Source organism: Callospermophilus lateralis, chromosome 16 (assembly GCF_048772815.1).
Source record: "Callospermophilus lateralis isolate mCalLat2 chromosome 16, mCalLat2.hap1, whole genome shotgun sequence".
Classification (NCBI taxonomy): domain Eukaryota; kingdom Metazoa; phylum Chordata; class Mammalia; order Rodentia; family Sciuridae; genus Callospermophilus; species Callospermophilus lateralis.
Window position 1 is genome coordinate 81,038,737 of NC_135320.1, and position 25,363 is coordinate 81,064,099.

The window sequence follows — 25,363 nt, forward strand, 5'->3', positions numbered from 1 at the left end:
AAGAGGGGACCCTCCTCCAGGAACATTATTCCAACCACTCCAAAACAGCTTCAGTGCCAGCCATCCCAGCCTTCAGTATCTGTAATGCCTCTAGCTGGTCAGGCACATCTGTGTGGAATTTTTTTCACTTCTACTATTTAAAGCATGTAATGGGGGTGTAATGGAAAAAATACACCCTGGGCTAGCAGTGGAGTTTCACCTCCTCCTAACCACACAATTTCTCTGGGCCTGGGTTGTTGCAGCTGAATGCTAAGGACAGTCATGCCTTCCCTGCCATGCCAGTGCTCCTCGGAAACAGCCAGCAGAGATCCTGCCTGCCTGCCGCTGCTCTGGCCAGTTTGTTGTTCCATGAAATCATAAACTTCCTGAGGATTGCTTCCTTGGCAATTTCCTCTCAGTCAGCTATTGCTGGGCTCTTTCTGCAGAATGACCGATACAGAATTTGGGGCTGCTAGGATGACAAAAATCACAAGGTGGGGGCAGAATGATAAGAAGACCCTATCAGTTACAGCGCCCCATTTCCCCATGTGACCAGCATGGCAGTCAAGACAGCACTGAGAAGACTGCAGGCCACAAATTCCCCAGCTCCAGGGGTCCTCAGATGAACTGACTCCTCTTCAGGAAGAGCTAACAGGTCTGTGTCCTGGCAAAAGCCATAGCCATGTCACCCACACTGTAAACCGAAGGTGTTATATTGCAAGATGCTGGAAACCTCAGTCTTAAAAAAACAACAGACTGTGGAAAAGACCTGGGCAAATAATTTAGCACTTCATGGACAGCAAGTTGTGAGAGTCAACAAATTTACAAGCATCCTTGAACAGGTCAAGGGGACCAGCAAGAGAACATGACAGGCAGGAAGTGGGGAGTCAGGAATAAGGAGGAGCCAATGGCAAGCGCAGCGATCACAAGGTTCAGCATGGGGTAACTCTCCTCTACTCAAAAGCAGTGTTTTACCTGACTGGTTTCATCTGAATGTTTTAAATACTTCCTCTGTGACAAAAGTCATCTTGGGGCTCAAACACAAAACAAAATCAATTACTTAAGATAAGACACACTGTCCATAGTCAGTAAGTGTTTAAGTCAATGAATGTAATAAATTAAAGAGACCTGGGTGGTTCTGTGCCCTACAGGTCAGTAGGCAGCAGCTGAAGCTCAGGGATAATGAGAAATGTCGGTGATCTAGAAAATGATGAGGTTGACCTCTATAGTCTCCACAGGCTCCCTCTGGCTCTAAAATTCCAATATTACATCACTTCCCTTGAAATTTTGTAAATCCTCAGTTCTTCCCCTTCCATTCCTGTCCAGTCCTACAGACAATTCTCAGAATCTCCTCATCCTCCATCCACCCACATGGAGGTAGGTTCACCTTCCTGAGTTCTTCAAGGTTCCCACTGCATGTATATGAGTGTGCTCACTGGTTCTCTCAAGCAGGGTCCCAAGACCCGGGTCCAAGAATGGAAATAAATAGATGAATAAGTCAAATCCTGTCTTCAAAACAGTAACTTGATAGGCTTGGAACCAACATCTCAACTCAGTGGGTGCTACATGACAAAAAAGCAGAATAGACTGCCGGGAGAAGAAAATGACTCCACATAAGTCACCATCTTCCAAGGATGCCACACGATTTTGAGAAAGAATGGGTGTCTGCAAAGCAAAGTTACCTTTCTAGGAAAGGCTACCAGGGTCCTCTCTGAGAGGTCAAAGAAGACTTCACATACCAACACAGTGCACAAGAGAATCAAAGCCAGGCTCTCAGAGAATACCACTGCTACTGCTACTTCAGAAAGAAACACAAATTAGCTCACCCTGGGAACAGTTCATGCTAGGTATGGAGCAAATCCCTCTTTCTCCTTCAAGTTATAGTTTTACGAGAAAGGGCATGAGCAGAAACCAAATACATAAATACATGATTAGTATTTGTGGCATTCATACGCTCATAGCTGATGCATAAAGTGCATATATATGTATATGTGAGTGTTTAAACTATGAATTTTAAAATGTTCATTCCAAATCTACTTTTTCAACAGGCTACAATGCCTAAGGCATCAGTGCGACATCGATGAATCAACACCTGGTTTGAAACTTTGCTCTACCAAACAAGAGCTGTATATTTACTACTTGTCTCCAAGCATCTATTTTCTAGAGAAATATGCTATAAAGACAGAAACCTTTGCAAAGCTGGTTTAAGGTTAATAAATATTATAAAGAACTTAGCAGAGTACTAGGCTCCAAAGAAAAGCTTAGTAACTTATGGCTGTTACAATACAATGGCTCCTAAAGCTTTAAGACTGCTCAATCATTGCAACAGATACCCAGACATTTCCAGAAGGCTTCCCAGTAATAAAATATTGCCTTTCTTCTTGGGAGGTGGGGTGGGTGGGTGAAGTAGTTTGTTTTTTGACCAATATTTGATATAATTTGGTAATGCCACATGGCCATAATGTCTAATAGATCACATTAAATTATTAGGCCAAGTGACATTACTCACTATGGCAGGAAGCGAAGTTGACACCATACTTCCAACTGGGAGCTCCAGAGTGAAGCAGGCCTACACACATAGCACACCTGGGTGGACACAGGGCACAAGGCCACCCTGTTCTCCCAAGTGGATATAGGGCTCAAGTATCAGTGTCAAACTGTCCTGTGCTCATGCTCATTTCCAGGAAGCCCCAGGGACACACCCACAGCATGTAAGCATATAAGTATTCTTGACCCCACACCAGCTGCAGGATCATGGTTGAGGGCAGGGACTTGGAGACTTCAAATTCAGATGGATCTTTGTCTAAACCTTGGTTCTTTCCCTTCAGCAATAAAACCTGAGAGAGGAAACTGCCCATTGTCAAGCCTCAGGTCACCCATATGCAAATTAAATAATTCCTTACAGACTTGTTATGAAGATCAAATAATAAAAGACACTCCCTGTCTTTTATAAACAATGGTTTAACTTAGGATTTTTCACTTTGTGATGGTGCAGAAGCAATATGCATTCAGTAGAAACTGTACTTCAAATTTTAAATTTGGACCTTTTTTCTAGCTAAGTGATGTCACAGACACTGAGTGACACTTGGGCAATGATATGAAGCCAGGGCTCTCAGTCAGCCATGAGGATGAGCAGTCTATGCTCCATAGTGTGCTTTGATCCTACAGTAGGATGTTTGGTAGATCATGTGTGTTATATGTATCTTTAACTTATGATGGATTTATCAAGATGTAACCCATGAGAAGTAGAGAAGCATCTGTGTCAAGAACATGGCTCCCCAAGTCTGTTCCTCCATCTATAAAATGGGGGCCAGAAACTCCTCCTGAGGCCACTGATGCAAAGATTAAATAATGAAATGTCTTTTAACTTCCCAGTCCAGTGCCGGATATACTAGGTGACCAAGGTGTCAGTCACCAATGGAAAAACATTAATTTATGCAATTATTTATTAACAAATAAGAGGAAAAATGAAAGCAAGATATCAAAAGGTCAAACTAAGAGACTCAAGGAACTTGGCATTGCTTTCTCAGGGTTCAATGCTCTGATATTTGGGAGAAGACAACAAACTACACTATAAGATGCAAAGGGAGCCCCATGCCTAACACCTAATGCTGCTTCATAATTTCCTCTCCTTGGCACCTGAACCCACCATTCTGTTGGGTTAGGACATCACACGCTGCTGTAAGAGGGAGGGGAACTGAGCACAGTGGCACACACCTGTAATCCCAGTGGCTCGGGAGGCTGAGGCAGGAAGATCATGAGTTCAAAGCCAGCCTCAGCAATAGCGAGGCGCTGAGCAACTCAGTGAGACCCTGTCTCGAAATAAAATATAAAATAGGGCTGGGGATGTGGCTCAGTGATTAAATGTCCCTGAGTTCAATTCCTGATACCAAAAAACAAGAAGAAAAGGGGTATGCTCATATCTTTGAGTAAGCCATTGAGGTACTAAGTGGGCTGAAAACAGAATTCGAAAAGAAGGTACAGGTCTTGAGGCAGGGCATTGAGAGGGAGGTGGAGAAGACAATGTTCTGGAATCCTAAAGGGATGCCAGAAGTCCTAAAGGAGTGAAGAGTATGAAGAAAGTACCCAATGGGCAAAGGTGATGCTGAAGCACAGAGGCCTCGAGACACAAACCCCAGCACCCCTGCTGACTGTACTTCCTGGTCAAGTGCTGCTTCTCTCTGTGCTGTTTCCTCATCTGCAAAATGAAGTTGGTACTGCTTGCTCTCCATGTGCTCTGAGGTTTGATAAGATGATAACCATATGTATAGACCCAAGCTCAACCTACCAAGAGTGGACCTTGACTTGAAGAAGTACCCTCTAACCTGAAAACCCACCAGGACAGATGCTCCAGAAAACCGTACCCGAACCCCTAGGGAAACAGAGCCCTGAAGGCAGTCTGACTTAAGAAGCCCATTTCGGGGCTGGGGATATAACTCAATTGGTAGAGTGCCTCGCGTGCATAAGGCCCTGGGTTCAGTCCCTAGCACCCCCCCGCCCACACACACACACACAGAAGTCCACTCTGAAACTTTTGGAACCAAAAAAGCACCACCCTGGAAAACCACAGTGGTTGTCACAAACCCAAAATACAGCAAATTCACATGACAATACAGATGTGCCTCCATAGCCAAGAGCCAGCTCAAGGCCAAAATCTGAAATACACTTGACTTCAAAAAACCAGGTGCCCACCCTCAGGAAAGACAAGTTCAACTCAGTTTTGGCCCCCTTTCCTTTTCTTTCCTTCCTAAGTGGCTCCCAAAGCCTCATCACCCCACCAGCCCCACTAAATTCCAGTAGAGTTCCCTCTCTAAAACACCTCCTCCCTATTTCTCAGCCAAGTGCCAAGTGGGAAACAAACTAAAAAACATGACCATACCCATGCCTGAGTCACATGGCAGTACTATGGGGTCTATAAAAGACAATTACTGCTAATCATTTATGGTATGGATGTGGTTTTGAGTGTGTCCCCCCAAGGGTCTGTGCGTTCAAAGTCTGGTCTACAGTGCAGTGGTGTTGAGGTGGTGTGACCTTTAAGAGATGGGGTCTAGTGGGAGACACTTAGGTCACTGGGGGTGCGGCTCTCAGAGGGGATTAAGGTACTTCTCCTGAGACTGGGCCCTCCCTACTCTGCCTTCTTGCTGGGCAACATCACCTCTTCCTCTTGGGAATGCTCCTGCACTGTGACACCTGAGGTCAGCTGGCTGTTGGGGGCACCACACCCTTGAACCTCCAAACTGCGAGCTAAGTAAAAGACTTTATTTTCAAAGATACTAAGCCTTAGGTACATGGTTATAGTAACCCCAAATGGGCTGATCCAAAGGGACTTTTCAGCTGGAAAAACATCCTGTGGATTTAGTAGTAGGAAGTGAGAATGTTTAGGCAGCCAGGGAGAAAGGAGGAGTTGCCCGAGGTCAGGGTTGCCCGAGGTCAGGGATGCCCGAGGTCAGGGATGCCCGAGGTCAGGGATGCCCGGCCAGAGGCAGCCATCTTTGGTCTTTGCACATTTCCCCTTTTTATGGTGAACATTCACTAATTCTGAGCCCATAAGACTGAGGCATTAGCCAACTTATTTCCATAATAAGCAGGAATTTCAGAAGAGAAGCTGTATGGGTAAGATAAAAAAAACTACCCCCACTGAGGAGGCTGGAGGCTGATAGGGCAAAACTGCTCATTTCCCGTGACACTGAGATGACACTGGCCTTCAGTTCTCCACCCTGGCAAGCAGAGTCGGAGCACATCACATGCGCTCTTTCTTCACTTTACCACTGGTTGCCAGTAACTAGTCACATGTACAGGCAACAACACACTGAAAGTTTAATTTTTTTCCTCTGGATAAGCTTTTAAATCAAGATCTCACTGTAAGTCTTCTTGGGTAGAGAAAAACACTTCCCCGGGCTGTCTGGGATTGGGGGTATAACAGGGCACACACGACATTTCTGGTGGTACAATCTGGCAGCATGACAACTGTGTCAGAAATTTATGAATACCCCTGGCCTTTGACTCAATGATCATTCTAGGCATCTATCGACACTAGGACAGGAACGTACACATGTATTCAAATATCCACTGCCCTGAGGTGAACAAAAGGTCTCACTGTGGGGCAAGCAACCTAAGGAAAGGAGAGAAATGCCACTAATACAGTGATTTGCCTCTTTAAATGCTATGGGAATGCTTACGATATGTTAAATGAAAATAAGCAGGAGACAGATGTGTCTTGAAGAAACACCTGATGTGATGGCACTGGGCTACTTGTGTTCAGTGGGACTATGGTCAATTTGTTAAAATTTTTTATACTTTTGCTTATTTTCTACAAAGTGAATACATTCTTATTCCTTAACAAGAAAAATTATTAGTAACAAAAGCATGTTACCAGTAAATTGTAGCCCACATTAAGTGATAGCCCAGGGATGCAATTCAATACTATTCACATGTGGAAAGTCTTCAGGACAAACTAGTTTGACAAATGGCAAGGAGGAAAGAAGAAAGAATCTACAGATTGAAGGACATTTAAAATAAAAGTCCATCAACCTCAACATGTGCATCTCATTTGGATCCTGGCTTAAAAAAAGACTTTTTTTTTGGGGGGGGGGACAACTAGTAAAATGTGAACAGTAATTGAATATTTAATGATATTGTGAAATTTTTTTTCAGATGCAATAACAGTATAATGGTTTGGATTTTTTTCCCAAGTTCTTATCTTTTAGAGATACATACTGAAATATTAATGGGTGAAATGAAATTTTATCTGGGACTACTTCAGAAAAATCAGGGAGATAGGAGGGGGAGAAGGGCAGAGAAGAAAACAAGATTGGCCAGCAGCAGGTAAGTGTTGAAACTGTTGACAGATACATGAAGACTCATACTCATCTCTCTGCCTTTGCATATGTGTAAATTTTAAGTTAAACAAATTAAAGGGGCTGGGGTTGTGGCTCAGTGGCAGAGCGCTTGCCTAGCACGTGTGAGGCACTGGGTTCAATACTCAGCACCCCATAAAAATAAAGATATTGTGTCCATCTACAACTAAAACATTTTTAAAAAAATCTAAAAAAGCAAATGTCTAAAGGGAAGAACTCATTCCTCCATGTAGTTTAACAGGAAAAGGAGTACCAGGGGCCTGGGGAGTGGGCAGTAAGTGATCTAATGAAGTATTACAAAATTGTCCCATATTAAACCCCCATTTGTTACTTCTAAAGGTATTAAAGCTTTAAAATTACCAATTATTTGGCAAAACACCTCCACCACATGGGTCTGTCTCCTCCAGATGGTGAACTGTTGGGGAGGGGCATGGAATTGGGAGCAGAACTGACCTCAAGCCTAACCATGCCTTTTTAGCCAAGGTTTCTTTAACATTTCATTTTTTGAGCCTTAGTATCCCCATCTTTTAAATGAGGAAATAGTGGCTTTATTGCCAAATGAAGGATGGTGTGGATAAAAACAAAATAACATATTGAAACAGTATAAAAACATGGAGAGTAAACCCAGGGCACAACCACTCCTAAGAACCATGATTCACTACTTAGCATCCATACAGAAAAATCAGAGAGGTCGACTCTCTTTGAAAGTATCAATTCTCTCATTAATCCCTCTCCTACCACCCTGTGAACTGGCTGCCCCAGCTGACTGATGTAAATTATATGGGTTTAAACACCTCCCACGCAAAGGAAACAAATCAGGAGGGAAAAATGTTTCCTTCTCCACTGGCAGATGCATGTCTTGTTTGTGTGTGCACTTCCACCAGGAAGGAAATGCTACCCAGACTCACCTCTGTTTACTGGGGCTTTGCTAAGTTACTAACCAGGCAAGGCAGGGTGGGAGGGACGTGGGTGTGGGCCACCAATCCTGGTTGGATCCCTGGCCCCATCACATCCTAGCTTGTGGGAGGGTTGGAAATAACATATGCAAGTAATCGGCCCAGAGTTGGGACTCAAAGTGACAGCTATCACTGTCACTGGTACTGCTAACCCAATGAAAGACTGCAAATTACAAACACCAAAAGGACAAAGAATTTAGCTCAGCATTCAAGTCTATTACAGCATAACCTTGAGGAAACTCAATAGTTACTGGGTTTCACAACTGCTCTATGCAATCAGTAGGCATATAGTTAAAGTCCTGAGATGTAGGTTTAGCAGCTTTGTTATCATCTTATAATTTTAATCAAATACCTAGTGCCAACTGGATTTGGGGTAGGAGTGGGTTTTGTCCCTGGTCCTGGGGTACTTCCAATCTAATAAAACTGAAGACAAGTATGAACATGAGTGAGAACATCATTTATTTCATTAGCTTACCACTCACATTATATTTTATCCTAAAATCAAAGAGGAAACAACCCTACTTCCATAGTCATCCAGCTGGTATTTACCACCTTGTTAGGAAGTTCTTTTACAAGTCCAATCTGAACAGGTCATGTTTCAGCAGAAGTCTATGTCCTGTTTGCTCGACTTCACTAGCATGTCATGGATACATAGACACACAAGACATTGTTTCTTGAGGATGGGTCTGAGGTAGAAAGAGCAGGGAATGGGCTGAATCCTTCCTAAGCCTAGTTCAGCATCAATAAAATGGGGAAAGGGCACGCGCCCAACAAAACTGCTGGAAAGATTCAACTGAGACCACGTCTTGAGCATCCACCAAGTGCCCAGCACAGAGTAGGTACTTAGCAGTAGTGTTGGCAGATTCTCAATGTGTTCAAATTCCTAAACACAAAATACAGAAGCCCTGGGTTGGTGACAGCATTATTTAAGTTGGCACCATTTTATTTACTGGGAGGCAGTGCATTCATTTGCTTTGCTATCAAAAAAAAAAATATTACTATTATTAAAGCAGCAGCTGCTGCTGGGCCAGCAGTGAATGCATATTTTGACTTGCACTTTGTGGAAATAAGGAGTATCTAATTTTATGTAAACGCTATTAATGTGAATAAACATTACAAGAAAGAGGAAATGGGATGCATAAAAAGAAATGATTAATGAAACATAAAGGAAGGTTCCCCACATTTCAAAACAAGAAAGACACTCAAGTTTTATTTTATGCATAACTGGGCACTGAAGAAGCTGCTCAGTGGAAGGAGAGCTGCTAGCCCTCATTGGACCTCTGCGAAGTCTCTCTAATTTAATGCTGGGAAAAAGCCAATCAAACCAGAAATTTTCCCAAACAGCCTAGTTGCCCCACCTAACCTTCAAGCCAGCCTGGGTATCTATGGAAAGATTATGGAAAGAGCACCATGTCATCACTTGGGATTCAATGGCAGTAGGGTGTTTATTCTCTGCCCACACCCTGTGTAGAATGTTGGTCTTTCTTGACCACATCTGCAAAGCTAAAACTAGGCAGCACAGACCTCTGACCACAGCCTTCAAAGGATCTCAAGTGAATACAGCACAGAGTGGGTCATGGGGAGGTGAGACTTGCAGAAAGAAGGGCAGAGAAACTAACATCTTCCAAGTGCCACTAGGTCTAAGACATTTCACTGGCCTTACATTACCCACTGGTTCTCTCTATGTGAAGTCTTGTCATCTCCATTTAACTTTCATGTCAGTGAAAAACAAAGATGAGGCTAGAAAACCTGGATCCCAGCCCCAGCTTTGATGTGTGAGGTGGGTGTAGAGAATATGTGTCCCTCTCCTCCATCCTCTGAGAACCACCATGAAGGTGCTGAGAGGGAGAACTAAGCCTACCCATCACTTAACCCCCATCATACTTCCCAAAACAGAGGTGGTCTTGGTGTGCCAATCTGATCCTCCCACCAGACAGAATCAGGCACAGAGACACCAACTGGTATGGGGTACTAAAGCTGCAAGTTATGTAGGGCTTAGCCTGTGTCATCTGCCATTGGCCCAAGAAAGAATGCCTCTTTTATTTATCATTCTTCCTCTAATGGTCTATAAAACACTTCGTCAGACTTTCCAATAAATCCCCATTTTACTTAACTAGTTGTCTTCTGTTGAGGCAGGCATGGGGATCTGTAAAAAAGTGAAAAAGCCCAATGTACTTGGATCTTCTAGGCCTTGGCACCCTCATCCTCTAAGACCTTTCCCAGCCCTGCTGAGCTTATATCATGATATAATATCACTGTACTTACTATCGCCCACTGCATGCTGAGCGTGACGTTCAGTGTGGCCATCCTGGCCCTAGCCCTTGGGCATAATGCTACAGAAACACAAGATATCCAGGCTGTATTAATAATAGAGCTGGGAAGAGCTTATGTTTTCCTCCACCCAAAGTGCATCTGGCAGGAAAAAGGATGGCCTCAATTGCCTTAGCCAACTCTGGTTTTTTGCAATAACTGGTATCCAAATGCAATTGTCTTTTGAGTTTTACCTCCCTGGCACATGAGGTTCTGATTTTGTTTTCCTAGCTTCTTGATGGCTAAATTTGGTTCTGCTATCAAAGAGACATATATTTCGGTTCTTTGGGGAAAATTATACCATACCCTTGGCATTAAAATTCAGTTCTTACATAACTGACCACAAACAGCACCATGACACAGGACTGCTCAGATGGTGCTATGGCCCAGAAAGAGCCCACAGTGAACTCCTGCATTCTGTTAAGACCAAGAAGAGTCAAGTGCCTCCCACGTTGACTTACCCCTATCCCAGATATAATTAAAACTCATTTTAATGATGTTGAAAAGAGCCTGAAGCAAACAGAAACGCCAATTCAAGGAGAGATCCTTTTTGCTTTAAGGTTCCTGCCTCCCAACCAAAATAGAATTCCTTGTGGTCTCAGTGCTTCAAGCTGTAATCAGTAAAGCACACAAGCCTAGCTGCCACGTTGTTCCAGTCAGGACGAAGGCATAAGTACTTCCCCTCCAACGACCAAACAAATGACCAAAATCAAATACCTGCTTTTATTATGTAACAGAAAACAGCTCATTATCCCAAAAACCCAGCAAAGAATCAAAAGGGGCAGCATTGTACCCGCTTTGATGCACCCGTGGAGGAGCATGGCAGGGGGGTGTATGGAAGTAAATGGAAAGAATTAGCAGAGACTGGAGAAAGCACGGGCAGTAAGGCTGTCCCAGTATTGCCCATCTGTTGTCAGAGGACAACACTGGTCACTGATTCCCCTTATTTCAGAGTAACAACTACCTAGGGCTGAGTATATAGCTGTGTGAGCTGGGAGTGTGCTTCAGATCTAACTGGGTGTGACCAGGACTCACCCCAGTTAGAGTATTTAGTGCTGCCCTAGTCTTCCCCTTAGTCCCATCTGTGCCTCTACCATTCAGGGCAGTTGGCTCTGTCATCTGACCTCATCACTCACCCTTTCAAAATGAGTCTACCTAGTCTCGTCTTTTTCAGTTACACATTCGATGGTCTAACGCAATCATAATAAACCATAATGAGGATAATAACAGCAATCATTTATATGGCAATTACCATGCCAGCCACTATTGTAGGCACTTTACATATACTGACTCACTAAGAGGTGGTACTATTTTCATGAGGGAACAATATTTCAGGAATTTGCCCAATACATTCCAGAAACAAGAGGGTTGCAATTAACCTCAGCAAGGGGACTTCACCCTCCTTGGCCCTAATGTTGCCACTGGTCCACTGTGAGCACTCCTGTACATCTGTTTACCCATCCAAGAATGCTTCTGGCCTCCCACAACTCCTTCCTCCCTGCCCCACAAGGGGGCTGAAAAATCAGATCTTGACATTTATATGACCATTTTTTTTTTTTACCAGCATACGAAGTCACTTAACGAGTGCCTATGCGCATTATCTCCTTTAATACGCAAAAACATTTATTTATCGAATGAGGAAACACAGGCTTAGACACGGAGTGATCTCTAGTCCCATCCTTTACTCATGTTTAAATAACACGTATGGGAAAGGCCAAGGCCAAGAAGTCCCCAAATGACTAGGTGTCGTAAGTGAAAACCACCTCTCTGAGGCTCCATGGATCCCTACACAATAAACAAAGCCTGAGTAGTGTTTGAACATCCAACACCACAAATGACTCTTGTTGACAGGCTCTCAGCCTGATACCAGGGTGGGCTACTGTAGCCCAGCATGGCATGTCTTGAGAGACCTGGACTTGTACCAGCCAACTGGGCTAACAAGAGGAGGTTCCTAATTTTAGGAATTAAAATTCTTCCACCCTGGAAGCAAGTTCCAAAGAGTGATATTGGAGAAGATTTGCCTTCCCCTCCCCAGACCCCCGGAACGTATAACCAGCCTCAGGGGCCCTATTGGAGATCAGAGGATAAAGAGCCCTTGACTGGGAGCCCAGAGCCCTGAATTCCAATCCCAGTGCAATTTCCTTCTCAACTTTAGGCCTTCTCAATCTCTACATCTAAAGCAACAGGACTAAACTAGACCTATATGGGTCCCTATCATGCGTAAGATTCATGGTTTGCTAGTAAACCAATCATGTAAGATTAACACTTTTGTTTCCCCACTTTAAGGTATCTATAATTGGCATTCTGAGCATGTGATCAGCAGAAGCAGGGCTACAGCACAGAGTTGATCAGTTACAGCTGAAATTAAACACATGTGCTACAAGAGTTATGCCAAACAACATTATCAGATATGTCTATTAATTTTTCTGCAATACTGCAAATAGAACTACATCACACCTTTCATGGTTTTCTTGGAGATCAGGCTGGCAAGCCCCAGACTAGATTTCCTCCAAGGTCCTTTCAGTTCAGATATTTAGTGGTTCCCTGAGTAACTAGCACCCAACAAAAAGGTAAGGCTGTGGATGACTGGGAAGTTGGAAGCAGGCGGGCAGTGAGCCCTGCTGCAACTCTGAGAGCAGCAGTCTTTCAGCCAGGTCCGTGGCCAGTTCACAGGCAAAACATAGGCTGGTCAACAGTTCCAGACTGCAAATGCTAGCCCCGTGACTTCCAGCATCACCCTCTTTTCACTTCTGCCCAGCCCAGGAGGACTGCTTTCAGCAGTCTTTGACTACAAAAGGCAGAGATTTAAAGAGGTCTCAGAAGAACAGAGAAAAGTAAGTGTCTTATTTCTTTCTTCCCTCTCTCCAACTTTTTTCTTTGATACCAGAAATCAAGTAGAGTTAAGAGTAATTAATAGATAGACATCTTTCTTGAGCCCTGCAAGATAGCAAAAAGAAAAATCAGCAAGGAAGCATAGAAGACAGTGAAAAAGAGCATTTGCCCAGGGTACACAAAGCCCTGAGTTCAATCCCAGCACAAGGAAGAAAAAAAAAACTTTTTCAATTCAGAGATTCTACATTCAGAACCCAGAAGTCTACCAGTCACTACCATATGATCTTAGACAAGTCATTTAACCTGAGCCTTCATTTACTCATAGAAGAATAATGCTAAAAATGCTACTAGAGTGGCCTTTTATTGGATGACAGATATATAAAATGTTTTTAAACACTAAAGATGTATAAAGGGCAAGTAGCCTTAGCATGGAGAGTATCTGCCCAACAGATTTGGGTCTTACTTTAAAAAGAGCATGGATTCTGGCACATAAAGCAAGTTTACTTCTTCCTTTCATTCTGCAGGCAAACTTACTCTTTACGGACCACTGCTGTCTATGTCCAGAAAAAATGTACCCTAGCTACTCTCAGACTGGGGCAGAAGCTTGGGCCACTGAGCCTGAAATTCTGCATGGGATGGCAGAACGATGGGGAGATTTGTTGCCTTTTATTGTTTTATCTTCAAGAGGTATTTAAGCAAAAGTACCCACCTCAATTTTATCTAAACCCTTCCTGAGAAGGGTTTCTTCTTTTAGGGCTACACACTCTTTGGGGATAATTCATGAGCCCCTTAAGTTTAGTAGCTGCTATATTAAGAAGTACGTCCCATTAAGTTTACCTGTTTTCAAAATACACTTCCATTCTAGAACACAGGGCGGGAGCAGGGGGGCTGATGAACAATCATGTCAAGCCTTGGCCACAAGATTCCTATGTGTGGCATTCCTAACTTATGGACCTAACCCCATTTATTTTAACACTGATAATCTCTAGTCATCAGTACAGAAGGAAACACCCAAAAGGTTTTAGATATAAGAGTGACGGAACACATACAGATGAAGTCTGACTGGTATGCATGAGGACTCTACACAAATGGGATTAATTCCCAAGTCCACTACTTACTGACCTTGGGCAAAATGTAATATGTAATTTTTGGTTTCTTCACCTGTAAAAGGAGCCAACAATAAAAGGAGGGAGAAAGCATTAAATAGCAGCATATATCAGGCTTATGCATAGTAGGAGAATCAATAACTGAATGAGAGAAGCTTGATAATCTACTACATTCTATACTTTCATTTCTTCGCCTTCAGAAAGGACTGAACACCCCACTGACAAAAATTAAAATAAGCCTCTGATGCCAGATGCACACCTGACTGCCAGGTTCCTTGAGAAGACTTTTAGATAGCACCTCTTAAGGGCAGGGCTGTCCACCTTTGTACTCCTGGGCCTGCCAGTAGGAGGCACTTAACAATCTGTACATTGCCTGCAATGGTAATTTGAGTGATTTTGATTGTATTGCAGACATAAAATGTTCTATATCATTTCTCCCATCCATGAACTTGCCCTCTCTACCCTGTTAAGAGTTATAGACTTATTTCTTAAACTCCATTAGCTTCTCTATAATTCAATCCATATAATAACCCTAATGCTTTAGCAGGGCTTGGCAAAATGATTTGTACATAGCAGCACTTCTCCAAGATGTGTGAAGTGAATGCTTTTCATGGATCATACCTACATAAATTCTCACATTTAAATCAGAAAACCCATATCAAAAGTTTTGTAAGCACAGAGGGAAAAATAGTATGTTTAAGTACCACTCTTAAGAAGGTCCCTGAATGTGATCATGAAGAAAACTAAGCTTCTAAGAAACCTAGGCACCTATTTGATGAGACCGAAATTAAAAGGTACAAAGTGAAGCCTCCCATGTGCTCTACCAAAACCACTGAAATACATCTTTGCAGACATTTAGGACATTTACTTTATGCCTTAAATGTTGAAAGAGTTTGCTAACTCTGTTTATTTACTAGTCAAATCTTGAACACAAATCACTTCATCTCTTTGGGTCTCAGTTTTCATGTTGGGGAAAATGGAGATAACTGCCCCTTTTCCTTTACAGAGCTCCTATGAGGATTAAGTGTAATCATGGCACACCAGATGCCTACCACAGATATGGTAGAGAGCAGCTGCTCAATAAATGGGCAGACCACCACCACAAAAATAAAATACTGGCCCAAGATAAAATAACCAAGCAGACTTTTTGACCATCTCCCTTCTATAAAAGGCACTGAGCATTGGCCACTCTAAGCCTTTAAAAGGTGGATTCCACCTACAATGTCCCTCATAGCAGTCCCAAATGCCTGACTGTTCCCTTCTTGGGTCACTTACTCATAACTTTCAGAAATCACAAGTAAAATGGCACACATTGTGTGCTTCGGGTGCTGAATAAGCAGAACATTGGCTTTGGCTTGAAAAACGCTCACACCCCAGGATGAAAACTTGGCAGAATACTAGTCAACCCATTTCTGCCTCCCAAAAGTAGCCTCTCATATGTGCCAGCCAAGATGTGGCTTCCACAGCCATGTATGATTCTTTATCATCAAAGCAGAAGCCCAAAAGCAAACTCTTGGCCTCTTAGCATACATTTCTAATTCACTTCCTAGAGTGCTCATCACGAGAAAATTTAAATAAAAGCCCTAATATCTGCACAACACAACATACTCCTGCCAAGGAGATATGGCAAAAAGAGAGGATGGGTTAACTTGGGGTTTCAAGCCTGGAGACCTCAGACAGCTTTTGAATTGAGTTCCATATATGCTAATTAGTAATCCAAAGAACAGAAAAGGTCATAAACAAGTAGAAAGATATTTCATTACTAGAACTAGAAAAAGAATTCCAAGCGACCCAAATTAATCCTTATTCTGGAATTTCCACATCACCAAAAAAGTACCCAGAAGTCCTATTCCTAAGAATAACCACAAAATAACACAAGCCACATTCTTTAAGTTTCCAAATATCTCACTTGTGAAGTATATGCCAAAAAGATTTTGTGGTATGTCTCCAAATGTTTCCTTAAATTTATATTTCATTTCACCTTGAACCCCATATTTTTATTTTTAAAGAACTGAATTTGAATGATTTAAGATATCTATAATATATTTATAATATGCAACCTTCCATACCTAAGCTTGAAAGGGGAAATAAAAATTCAACCATGGTGGTCGGAAAAGCATTTCACATTTGTGCAAAAGATAACTACAGTCCAACCTTATGGAAAATGATTCAAGAGTTAAAAGATGCAGACAGGGGACAATGGTTTCCGAAGCATACTGTACTCGGGATCACAAAAAGAATTACAAAACTATGTGCTGTCCTGAATGAAAACATTTACTGTATCATCAATGAACTCTAACGTGACATTTTTGAACTTCCATCCTGGTTCCAAATCCTTCTCAAGTTCACAAGTGGACCACACTTTCATTATGGTTGGATTTTTCCTACTTACTCTAGCAAGACAGTATTCCTCACAAAAAAGAAAGATAATGGAAAAAAAGAAAAAGAAAAAGAAAACCTTGTTGTATTTGCATTTAAATGTAAACAAAGATCAAAAACAGCTGCAAGTAATTTGATATTAACTTATCCTAAAGTGTTGCTGCAACATGCAAATACCCTTACCTATCAACACCAAATACCCTTATCACCTGCTGCACAAACAGAATACAGTAACATTATCTGAATATACAGAAAGAAAAAGAAAGTTAAAGTAACTGACAGCTCTATTAGCAGGCACTGAAAAACTTATCTGGAAGGAATATAACCCTATAGCCTAATCATTGTCACATCCTTTAAAGGATTAGTACATAAAAAGGATGTAAACTGCTCCTGTATCAGCATGTTCCAATTTATTACAATTAAGGGAAGGACGGTCTCATCCTGAGGTTGAATGCCTGGCAACTCTGTTTCAAATCAAACCCTAAGCATCACACTAGTGAAACAGACTGACACTTCACAGAGGAAAAACAAAACAAAACAAAAACCATTTACTTCTTGCTCTCAAACAAGTTTAGTCTGGTGATACTTCTCCATTCACTTCAAAATTTATTTCAATCACCTAACAATGACTCTGGAGAGAACCTAGAAGCAGTCCCAAATGGAATGAAACATTCAGACTAATTCACAGCACCTGGCAGGCAGGCATTGTGGAACCTAGCACTAAGAGAAGTCTCTTACCTCCTAAAATCTATAAGACCTGTGCTTCAGAATACCAGGTCTATATGAAAGTACAAGTATCAAAGCTGATGTATCAAGAGCAGTTTTATTGTTATTTTGGTGGGATTGAACCCAGGAGCATTCTACCACTTAATGGCATCCCAGCCCTTATTTTTAAAAGAGGGTCTAAGTTGCCCACACTGGTCTCCACTTTGAAATTCTCCTAAGCTTCCCAAATACCTGGGATTCCAGGCAAATAACAGTTTACCCAAAAAACTCAAGCTTCACAATATTAGGTGGCCCTAAACCTTAAAGAGCTATCCCCTCTGAGAAAACCTCTCTTCCTAACTTCCACCTAATATTGCCTTTCTAGTTGGAATAGGCTTGGCTTGCTTAAAGAAGTGGTGCTTTATGGCACTTAGATATGGTACTGAATTCCAAAGCAAATGTCCTATTTTTTTTTTTTTTTTAATTGAGGTTTCAGAGGCTTCTGTATCTTCTGGGCTTGCAAGTTCCTCCTTATCCATCCCACCTTATCACTAACTCAAATTTTTGAAGAAATCGATTTGCCCTTGACCCTGCCCCTGGACACCCTCAACGCTTTCCTGGAGGGTCCAGATAACTGGAGCTGTTCTTTCTGCAGCCTTGGGTCTCCCCTCTCTGGTCAACACTGCAGGCTGCATCGGCTTCATATCTCCCTTTACAATCTAAGAGTCCCCTGCAGACCTGGTGCAGCAGCCCTGAGTCCTACCACAGCCAAAGCTGATAGAGGAGCCGGCTGGAGAGTTGTTTGCACAGATCTTCTTCCACCTGGGCTTTCGGGGAAGTCAGGCGCCAGGCATTAGCTGGGAGGAGTCTTGGGATGGAGACAGTCCCAGCCCTACTTCTTATTTTGCGATTTTTCCATCAGCCCTAATCTCTGCAGCTATGCCTGCCTGGCCGCGGAGAAGTGCGCTCACTGCCCATCTCTCCATCCCTTACTGGTGACCTTGGCCTTCCCACTTCAGCCCTTGGTGGCGCGACGCCACCTACTTCGCGGGTTAGCAAAGGGTCACAGTGATGTGGAAACGCAGAGCAGACCTGCCTGACTTCCAGGCTGGGTGCAAGATACACAACGGACTTCCCTCTTCTGCCTCCTCAGAGTGTGGAGAAAGCTCGCTCAGCTCTTCCCCACCTCCGGTCCCCGAGCCTTTAAACGTGTAGGACCCGGGAAACCGCTGACAAATGGGGAAGGGGTCGGCAAGTTTAAAGTTCCCCATTCACCCAAGAGTGGGCGTGGGGGTGGGTCCTTGAGGGGGTGTGGCTCCCCCTGCCCCAGACATCGCGGTCCTCCCCAGTTCAGAAAGCAAGAGCATCCCACTGCGAAGCAGCGGCGGCGCGCGGGGGCAGCGAGCCAGGGTCCCCGCGGCCGGGCCAGGGTCCTGGGCCGCGACCTACCTCCTCCAGCAGCGTGACGGTGTTCCTGCAGTTGTGCAGCCGCGTGGTGAAGCTGGACGTGGTGGGCGAGTTGTAATCCTCGGTGGTCTCGGCGATGAACTCGGACACGGAGATCTGGTCCGGCATCCTGCCGGGGGGGACGAGACACAAGCGGGGGCGGGGGGTGAGTCACGGCGCAGGCTCCCGGGGCCGCGGGCCGCCCGGGGCTCATGAACGCCCCGCGCGCAGCCCTGCGCCCGGCCTGGCGCGCTCCCACCCGCGGCGGCGGGAGGAAGGGCGGGCGAAGGCCGGCAAGGGCGGTGCTCCGCGCCGGGCCCTTCAAACTCCGAGTCGCGAGCGAGGCCGGGGGCTCCGGGGGGTCCGCCTCCCTGTGCTCATGCCGGCAGCGCCGCAGCTGCTGGGCGGCGCGGGTCGGAGAGGGTCGGCCGGCTCCGGCGGCTGCTCAACGCTCTGACAGGCGGCGGCGCGGGCGCGACCGACTGAGCACACACTCCCGCGGGCGGGCGGGCGGCGCTCCCGCTGCAGTCACGGGGACAAACAAGGAAGTGCTCTGCGCACGCGCCGCCCCCCCCCGCGCGCCCCCGCGCCGCCCCCGGCCCGGCCCTGCTCCGACGCGGGCGCCCGGGGCGGGCGGGGGCCACGCGGCTTGCGGGGCGCCGGAAGCGCGCGTCCCCGGGCCGCCCCCGAGCGGTTACTTCAGCGAGCTGGTTACGCGAGCGTTTTGCAAGAGGAGGACCAAAAAAAGTTGTATGCGTTCTTTTTTAGTCCCGTGTGGGTGCAGGAAGCGAGGCCGGGAGAGCCGCCTCCCGCTGCGAAGGCCGCAGGCCGCGGGAGGGGGCGCTGGGCGTGGCGCAGGGGCGGCCCCGGGGCAGCCCGCAGCTCGCGGGCGCTCGCCCTCCCGCCGCAGGGCGCTCGCCGCCGCGGGAGGCTGGTCTTGTGGTTTTGGTTTGGTCGCTAAAAATGCTGAGCGAAGAGCAGTGAAAGGATTTTGTTTTTATAATTTCCTAATCTTTTCATTTGCATTTTCTCCGCCCCCCCCCCAACCCGGAGAAAAGACGATGATCAGGGAGTGTAGAGGCATTTCCCAGGTGCAGATGGTGTCCAATGCTAAGCGAAGGTCAAATTTCAGCTGCAAAAGTACCAATTGATAGCTCATTCCTCGGCCCCAGCAGATGGCTATTTTTTAAACTAGCTCAGTTTACTGTTGTTAACGCAAAGAATGTAATTCCTCATCATTGACTCTAGATGAAATTGATTTTACAAAGAAGAAAAAAAAGCTAGGCCTGTGGGGTGCCTCATAATTGGCTCCAGTAATTGGAGCCTTTAGGAGCCTTTGATAGTGGCCTTGTAGCTGATCTTCCTATGAGCACCTTAGATAGGGCTGAAGGCTGGCCCTGTGGCCTCTCCTCAGCCCGTGCTCCTGCCATTTTCTATGCTTAGGGGTCTGTTCTCTGCTCTTATTGGGCCTGGCACTAAGAGGATTCTTGTCAAATGGAAATGCATCACCTCATTAATGATCAAATATTTATCAGAGCCTATAAAGTGCTCTGGAGAGTCACTCGGTGACAATGCTCCTGGTGTCATGGAGCTTATCTTCTGGTAGAGCAACAGAAAACTAGTAAAACTAGTAAATACACAACAAAAGTGGAGTAAATATACAGGAGCCCAGCAATGGCGTTGAGTGTGAAGAATGTTCAGAGAAGGTGAATGGAAAAGAATGAGGGAGTGACCCACAGGCTACCCTGTTGAATATAGGATCTTAGACCCTCATTTGCCTCTCATGAAGGCAAAAGTTAAGGACACCAACTCCAGGAGGCTATTATGAGTTCTCATAATGCATGAGATCTGCTTTGTGTATCGGAAGCCATTATGAAAGTGTGATGTTTATCTCCCCTTATTGGCCAGGCTGGAACCTGCACTAGGCCCCCAGCCAGGTGCTCATCAGTGCCCTCCAAGGGACCATGTTTCATGTGCGAAAGTGCATCCACCAACTAAAGGAAGAATTTTCTAAGAGAACACACACAAATCACCTTCCCTGGCAAAGTGAAGTGTTGAGAAATGCACTTTGAGAGACATTATTTTTTAAAAAAGATTAGTAAATAAATAAACAGATACCCAATAAACAGAAGTACTTTCTCCCATTAGTACTTTAAAAGCTGGAGGTTCTGGGAAAATAGCCAGGTGGCAATAGCAGGTAGTTAAAAATGGTACCTGGGGGTCAAGTGGTTGTAGAATATAGCTTTTGAAGTATGAGCCACCTAGGAGGAAATCCTACTTCTTCCTCCACTGCATCTGGAAAGTTCTATAACTTGGAGCAAAATATGGCTGCTATTACCTTGAGCCTCAGTAATCCTGTGCTCCCCCATGGAAACAGTGAACATTACATGGAACACTTAGACTTCCCTCCTCTCTGAGAATACCTTATTTCCTCCAGGATAGAAATAAATTCAGACTTTGAATTCTTCTTCTCTGTATTCCAAATTGTCATCCAGCACCTGTCACCTCCACTAAGCTGGTAGCTCTTTCCAGCCTCTATATCTGGCAGATAGTAAACAAATATGGGCTGTTATTAAAAGCCAAGAGCTGGTGAATAATTGCCTCAGTTCCAGGAGGTCTTGGGTTCCAGAGTTTTCTCTTCTAATAATTGATGCTGTCACCTTGGGCCTGGGTGCTATCACTTGTAAAATAAAGAGGAGAATGTGTCAAAATGACCACACAATCCTCTCACCTGAAGCTGATTGGTGTATATATTGGGCCCTGCAGATGCAAGGAATAAAGATATTATAGCAGGTTAAGCTATTTGCGATAGTAAATAGCCAGGGATTTCTTTCTTGATTGAATTCACTAGAGCCCAAACTGCTGTCATCAATTGCTGTTTCATTTTCATTTGAAGATTATGTTATTTTTCTGCTCTTCCCCTACTTCCTTTGGCCAAGAAAGGAATATGCAAACAATGAGATGTTGTGCTTTGGTAAGTATGTATCCCTCAGACTGGTCTGCAATTAGAAATTTCAAAGGTTTACACCTCAACCCACCATTTCTGATGTTCATGGACCAGCATCCTCTTTAAATTTGAAACTACCCAGTGCAAACCATCTGCACCTAACATTTTCTCAAATACCCTGCAATCCATTTCTGGATTTATGAAAGCAAATAGAGTCTGATGTGGGCAAAATTTAAATGCTGTATTTCTTTGCCTGGAGCTGCCCAGAAATATATGCCATCCTTGCCAAATGCAGGAAACATATATATGCACTCATTCTTATGCTCGTGTGCACCCAGCTTTATATGAAGCAGGCAATATCTTTGTTGTCGTCATTATAATCCCCCTCCAAGACTGTCCAGCACCTTTGTACCTTTCATCCTACCGAGTGCTGCTCACCAGGGCAAGACAGTGGTCTTAGCTAGACGGTCTTTGCCTCCTTAAACACGGGAAGCAAGAATGGTGGTGGCTTATTCTAGATAGCAATGGTGCTATGATCCCACTGTCACCAGAGAATTAACTCTGAGTTCGCATATCCAGTTGCAGGCCTCACTCTCCCAGCTGCCTTATAACCAAGGGGAAGCATTTGCAAGATGACTGACAGTGAACCAAGATGGAGAGTCAGGGGTGCTCTCTGGGCCCAAGAAACCAAGAGGAGCCACTGGTGCTCTGAGCCACAGTACCAGCCAGTGACAGAATTCATCAAAGCCTCCCCAGTTCCCTCCTGGAACAGAGGCAATGGGGAGAGAAAAGGCTTCATGTTATGTAAACCTGGGTTTGAATCGCTATTCTGTGACTTGTTAGCCTTGCTTTTTCATCTGCAAAATTAGGGTAATGGATAACAATAAAGCTGTGTTTCAAGTTTTTATGTGAAATGAAATGAGAAGATATGGATAAAGATGTTAACACATAGTGAATAATCAACCAATGTGAATTCCCTTTGAACTCTTTTTTATGAAGTATAACTATAAATACATCTCTGTTCATTCCACAACTCATATCTCTAAATTAGTCACTTAGAGGAAGGAAGAATAAAGGGAGGAGAAGGCTGCATGGTAATTACAGAGACTAGGATCTCAGATGTGTGAAGAGTTTTCAGAGACCTCACTTAATCCTTTCAGTGTCCTCTGTGAGGCCAGATCCATTAGTGATAGTTTGGATTTTGGAAGTAACTAAACAGTATCTAGAGTCATAAGATGAATGCCAATCAGAAGTAAATTGAGATCATAAAAAAAAATAGCCCCATTTTCACAAAACACAGCTTCTTAAGGATATTCTGCTGAAGCAACTTCTGGGAGCAAAAACAGGGCATTAAATTTGCTGGAACATGAGTTGGAAAGACTTGGACTCACATTTCTGCCATGCAGCAGCTATGAGACCTCGTTGAAGTAATATGTACCTCTGCATTTCTTAGTGTTTTGAAAATACAATGAGCTAAGGCACATACAATGCTAAGTATGGAGTTCTGAACACACATTCCCTTCTTTAAGCCTCATGCAACTTTAAAAATTAAGTGTAATTATCCATATTTACCAGAAAGGAACATGAATCATCAGGTATACTACAGGATACTCCTTTCTGACCTCCTTTCCTGGGCCAGCCAGTGATTTCAATCATTCACCTAACAGTCCTGAGATGCAAGTATGAGAGTAAAGGGACCTGAAACATAATGAGATCTCACTGCAAGTTAATGTCCCCAGCCAACTCTGCATCCAGTGTTTTTTCTACTGCCTGAAAAATTGTTCCCTTCACATTGTACGATACAGTATTTTCACTATACAGTGTTTTCCAGCCCAGACCACCAAAGAAAGTGGTTTCCCTATTTCACCTGATAACTCATGAACTATTTCTTCGACCAACTAAAAGGAGTAGTAGAGGAAAGGAAAGTTCTTTGGGGCAGGAGCAGGGAGGAGTGAATCTGATCCTGTGTGTTGTGCCGTCAGGCTCCAGTTGCCATATTCTATGAGCTAAAGACTGTTTTCTTCATGTTCTTGTATGAGTGCTTCTCAAGGGCACTCATGAAATTTCATGTAATATTTCCAAAAAGCCTACTCTTAACTCCCAAATGTACTTAATTTAATTTAAACGTCTCACATAAAATCACTAGAGTGTTCTCAGTAAGAGGAGAACATGGTTTGTTTGGAGACAAAAATCTCTGGTCCCTGACTGTTCCTTCTGATGGAGGTAAGAGCAAAAGATACAGAGAGTATACTGGGAACCCACAAGGCATGTAGTGTGACTATCAAGTGAATGAACTTGGGAATATATTTCTGTTCAGTAAGAAATATCATTCCTTGGGGCTGGGGCTCAGTGGTAGAACGCTTGCTTAACATGAGTGAGGCACTGGGTTTGATCCTCAACACCACGTAATCATTCCAATAATTTCAGCTAATAGTTTCTGTGCATATTAGTCAGCAGGTATATTATTCCTGTTTTATAACAGGGGAAACCTGAAGCTTAGAGGTCATGTAGGGCAGTATTGAAGCAGGACTGGACAGTCTGATGCCATAGCCCAGGTGATTAGCCACAGTGCTCTGTGGCTCAGCAAAGACAATTAATTCAAATGCGAGCTTGACTGGCCTGGGGAGCACTTCCCTGGCCCCACTCCTTGGGGATTAATCTTTGGGGATATTCTCCACACAGCCTTTCTCCCTTTGTGGTCAGCTGCTGAAGGATGTTGGCACAGTTTGGGGGAACCTCAGAGTCAGGTACACATGGCAAACTGAGAACCTCCCCTGTGACAAGCAACTCTGTTAATGTCAGGGCTTGGCTGAGAACTCATCTTCCTACTGAGTTGCCTGCAAAGTTCCCAGATTGTCAATCCCTGGGGGCACTCAGAGGCTAAGTCCTGGATCACCTACGTCCCCCAGGAATTAAAGGAAGGACAGAAGGTTCCTGAAGCCCCAGGCTTGACATTTTACAAGCAGCCTCTTCTGAAATCTTCCCAGGAACAGGGTGAGGTGGCCTGTTTTTTGCTGAGAGAATCTGGGGACAGGTTATGCTCAAGGTCACCAGTTAGTAAGAGAAAGCTCTTCACAGCGGCCTGAAGCTGACCTTGCAGGCCCTTTCTTCCCCACAGAAGGCCTGCCTAGCACAGGCCCCCCCGAGGCCTCCATAAATGTGTTTTGAATTGAACTGGCTCCCTTTTATGAGCTCCATCATTTCTAACAGAAGTAAAACAACCTCCAAGTGAAGAAAAATGGTGGTGTTTTATAGGATTCCTAAAAATGTGCAATCTATAGAAGTGAAGGAGTCCAAGTCTTACTGTATGTCTGAAAAAGAAACATTAACCTGAAAAATGAGAACATACAGAACATCCAGGCTTCCCTTTCTTTGATGAATTTAAGTTGAGCTAATCACACGTAACGGTGACCTCTTCTATGCTCTCTCAAAACCAAGATGTACCTCTGTTAGGGCCCTTTTCCATGGCACCATTTTCTAAATATTTATATTTCTCCACTTATTCTATGAACTCCTTGAGACCTGGGGGGCGGGGGCATTCACTGGGATAGCCCCAGAGTCCTGGGTGCTTAAGAGGTACTTATGGGATAGATGGGAGAATGAGTGAATGACAGGCAATTCTGTATGCGGGAAGGGTGAAGAGCAATTGGGGCAGGAGAGCCAGAGAGAGGCATAAGTCCTGGTTCTTAGAGCTGCTTCTATTATCTTGTATCATGAACAACAGGAGCCAGAAAGAATTTCATGGATAACGGGCTTTCCGATCCTTCCGTTTTTTTGATGAGGCAACTGGTTCCCAGGCCGTCAGGTGATCTGCCTGTGATTTGGATCAGGCATCCTGGTTCCCAA

At 44.3% G+C, this 25,363-nt stretch overlaps 1 protein-coding gene across 5 annotated transcripts in view; it reads right to left on the minus strand.

The window, feature by feature from the left end:
- The window catches only part of Asap1 (ArfGAP with SH3 domain, ankyrin repeat and PH domain 1), a 341,517-nt gene that overhangs the window by 250,600 nt on the left and 65,554 nt on the right, over nt 1–25,363 (minus strand). For all 5 annotated transcript variants that reach the window (XM_076836260.2, XM_076836257.2, XM_076836258.2 and 2 more), the window contains exon 3: nt 18,574–18,700. In XM_076836260.2, the coding sequence (XP_076692375.1) occupies nt 18,574–18,700 (127 nt within the window). The remainder of the gene's footprint in view (nt 1–18,573; nt 18,701–25,363) is intronic.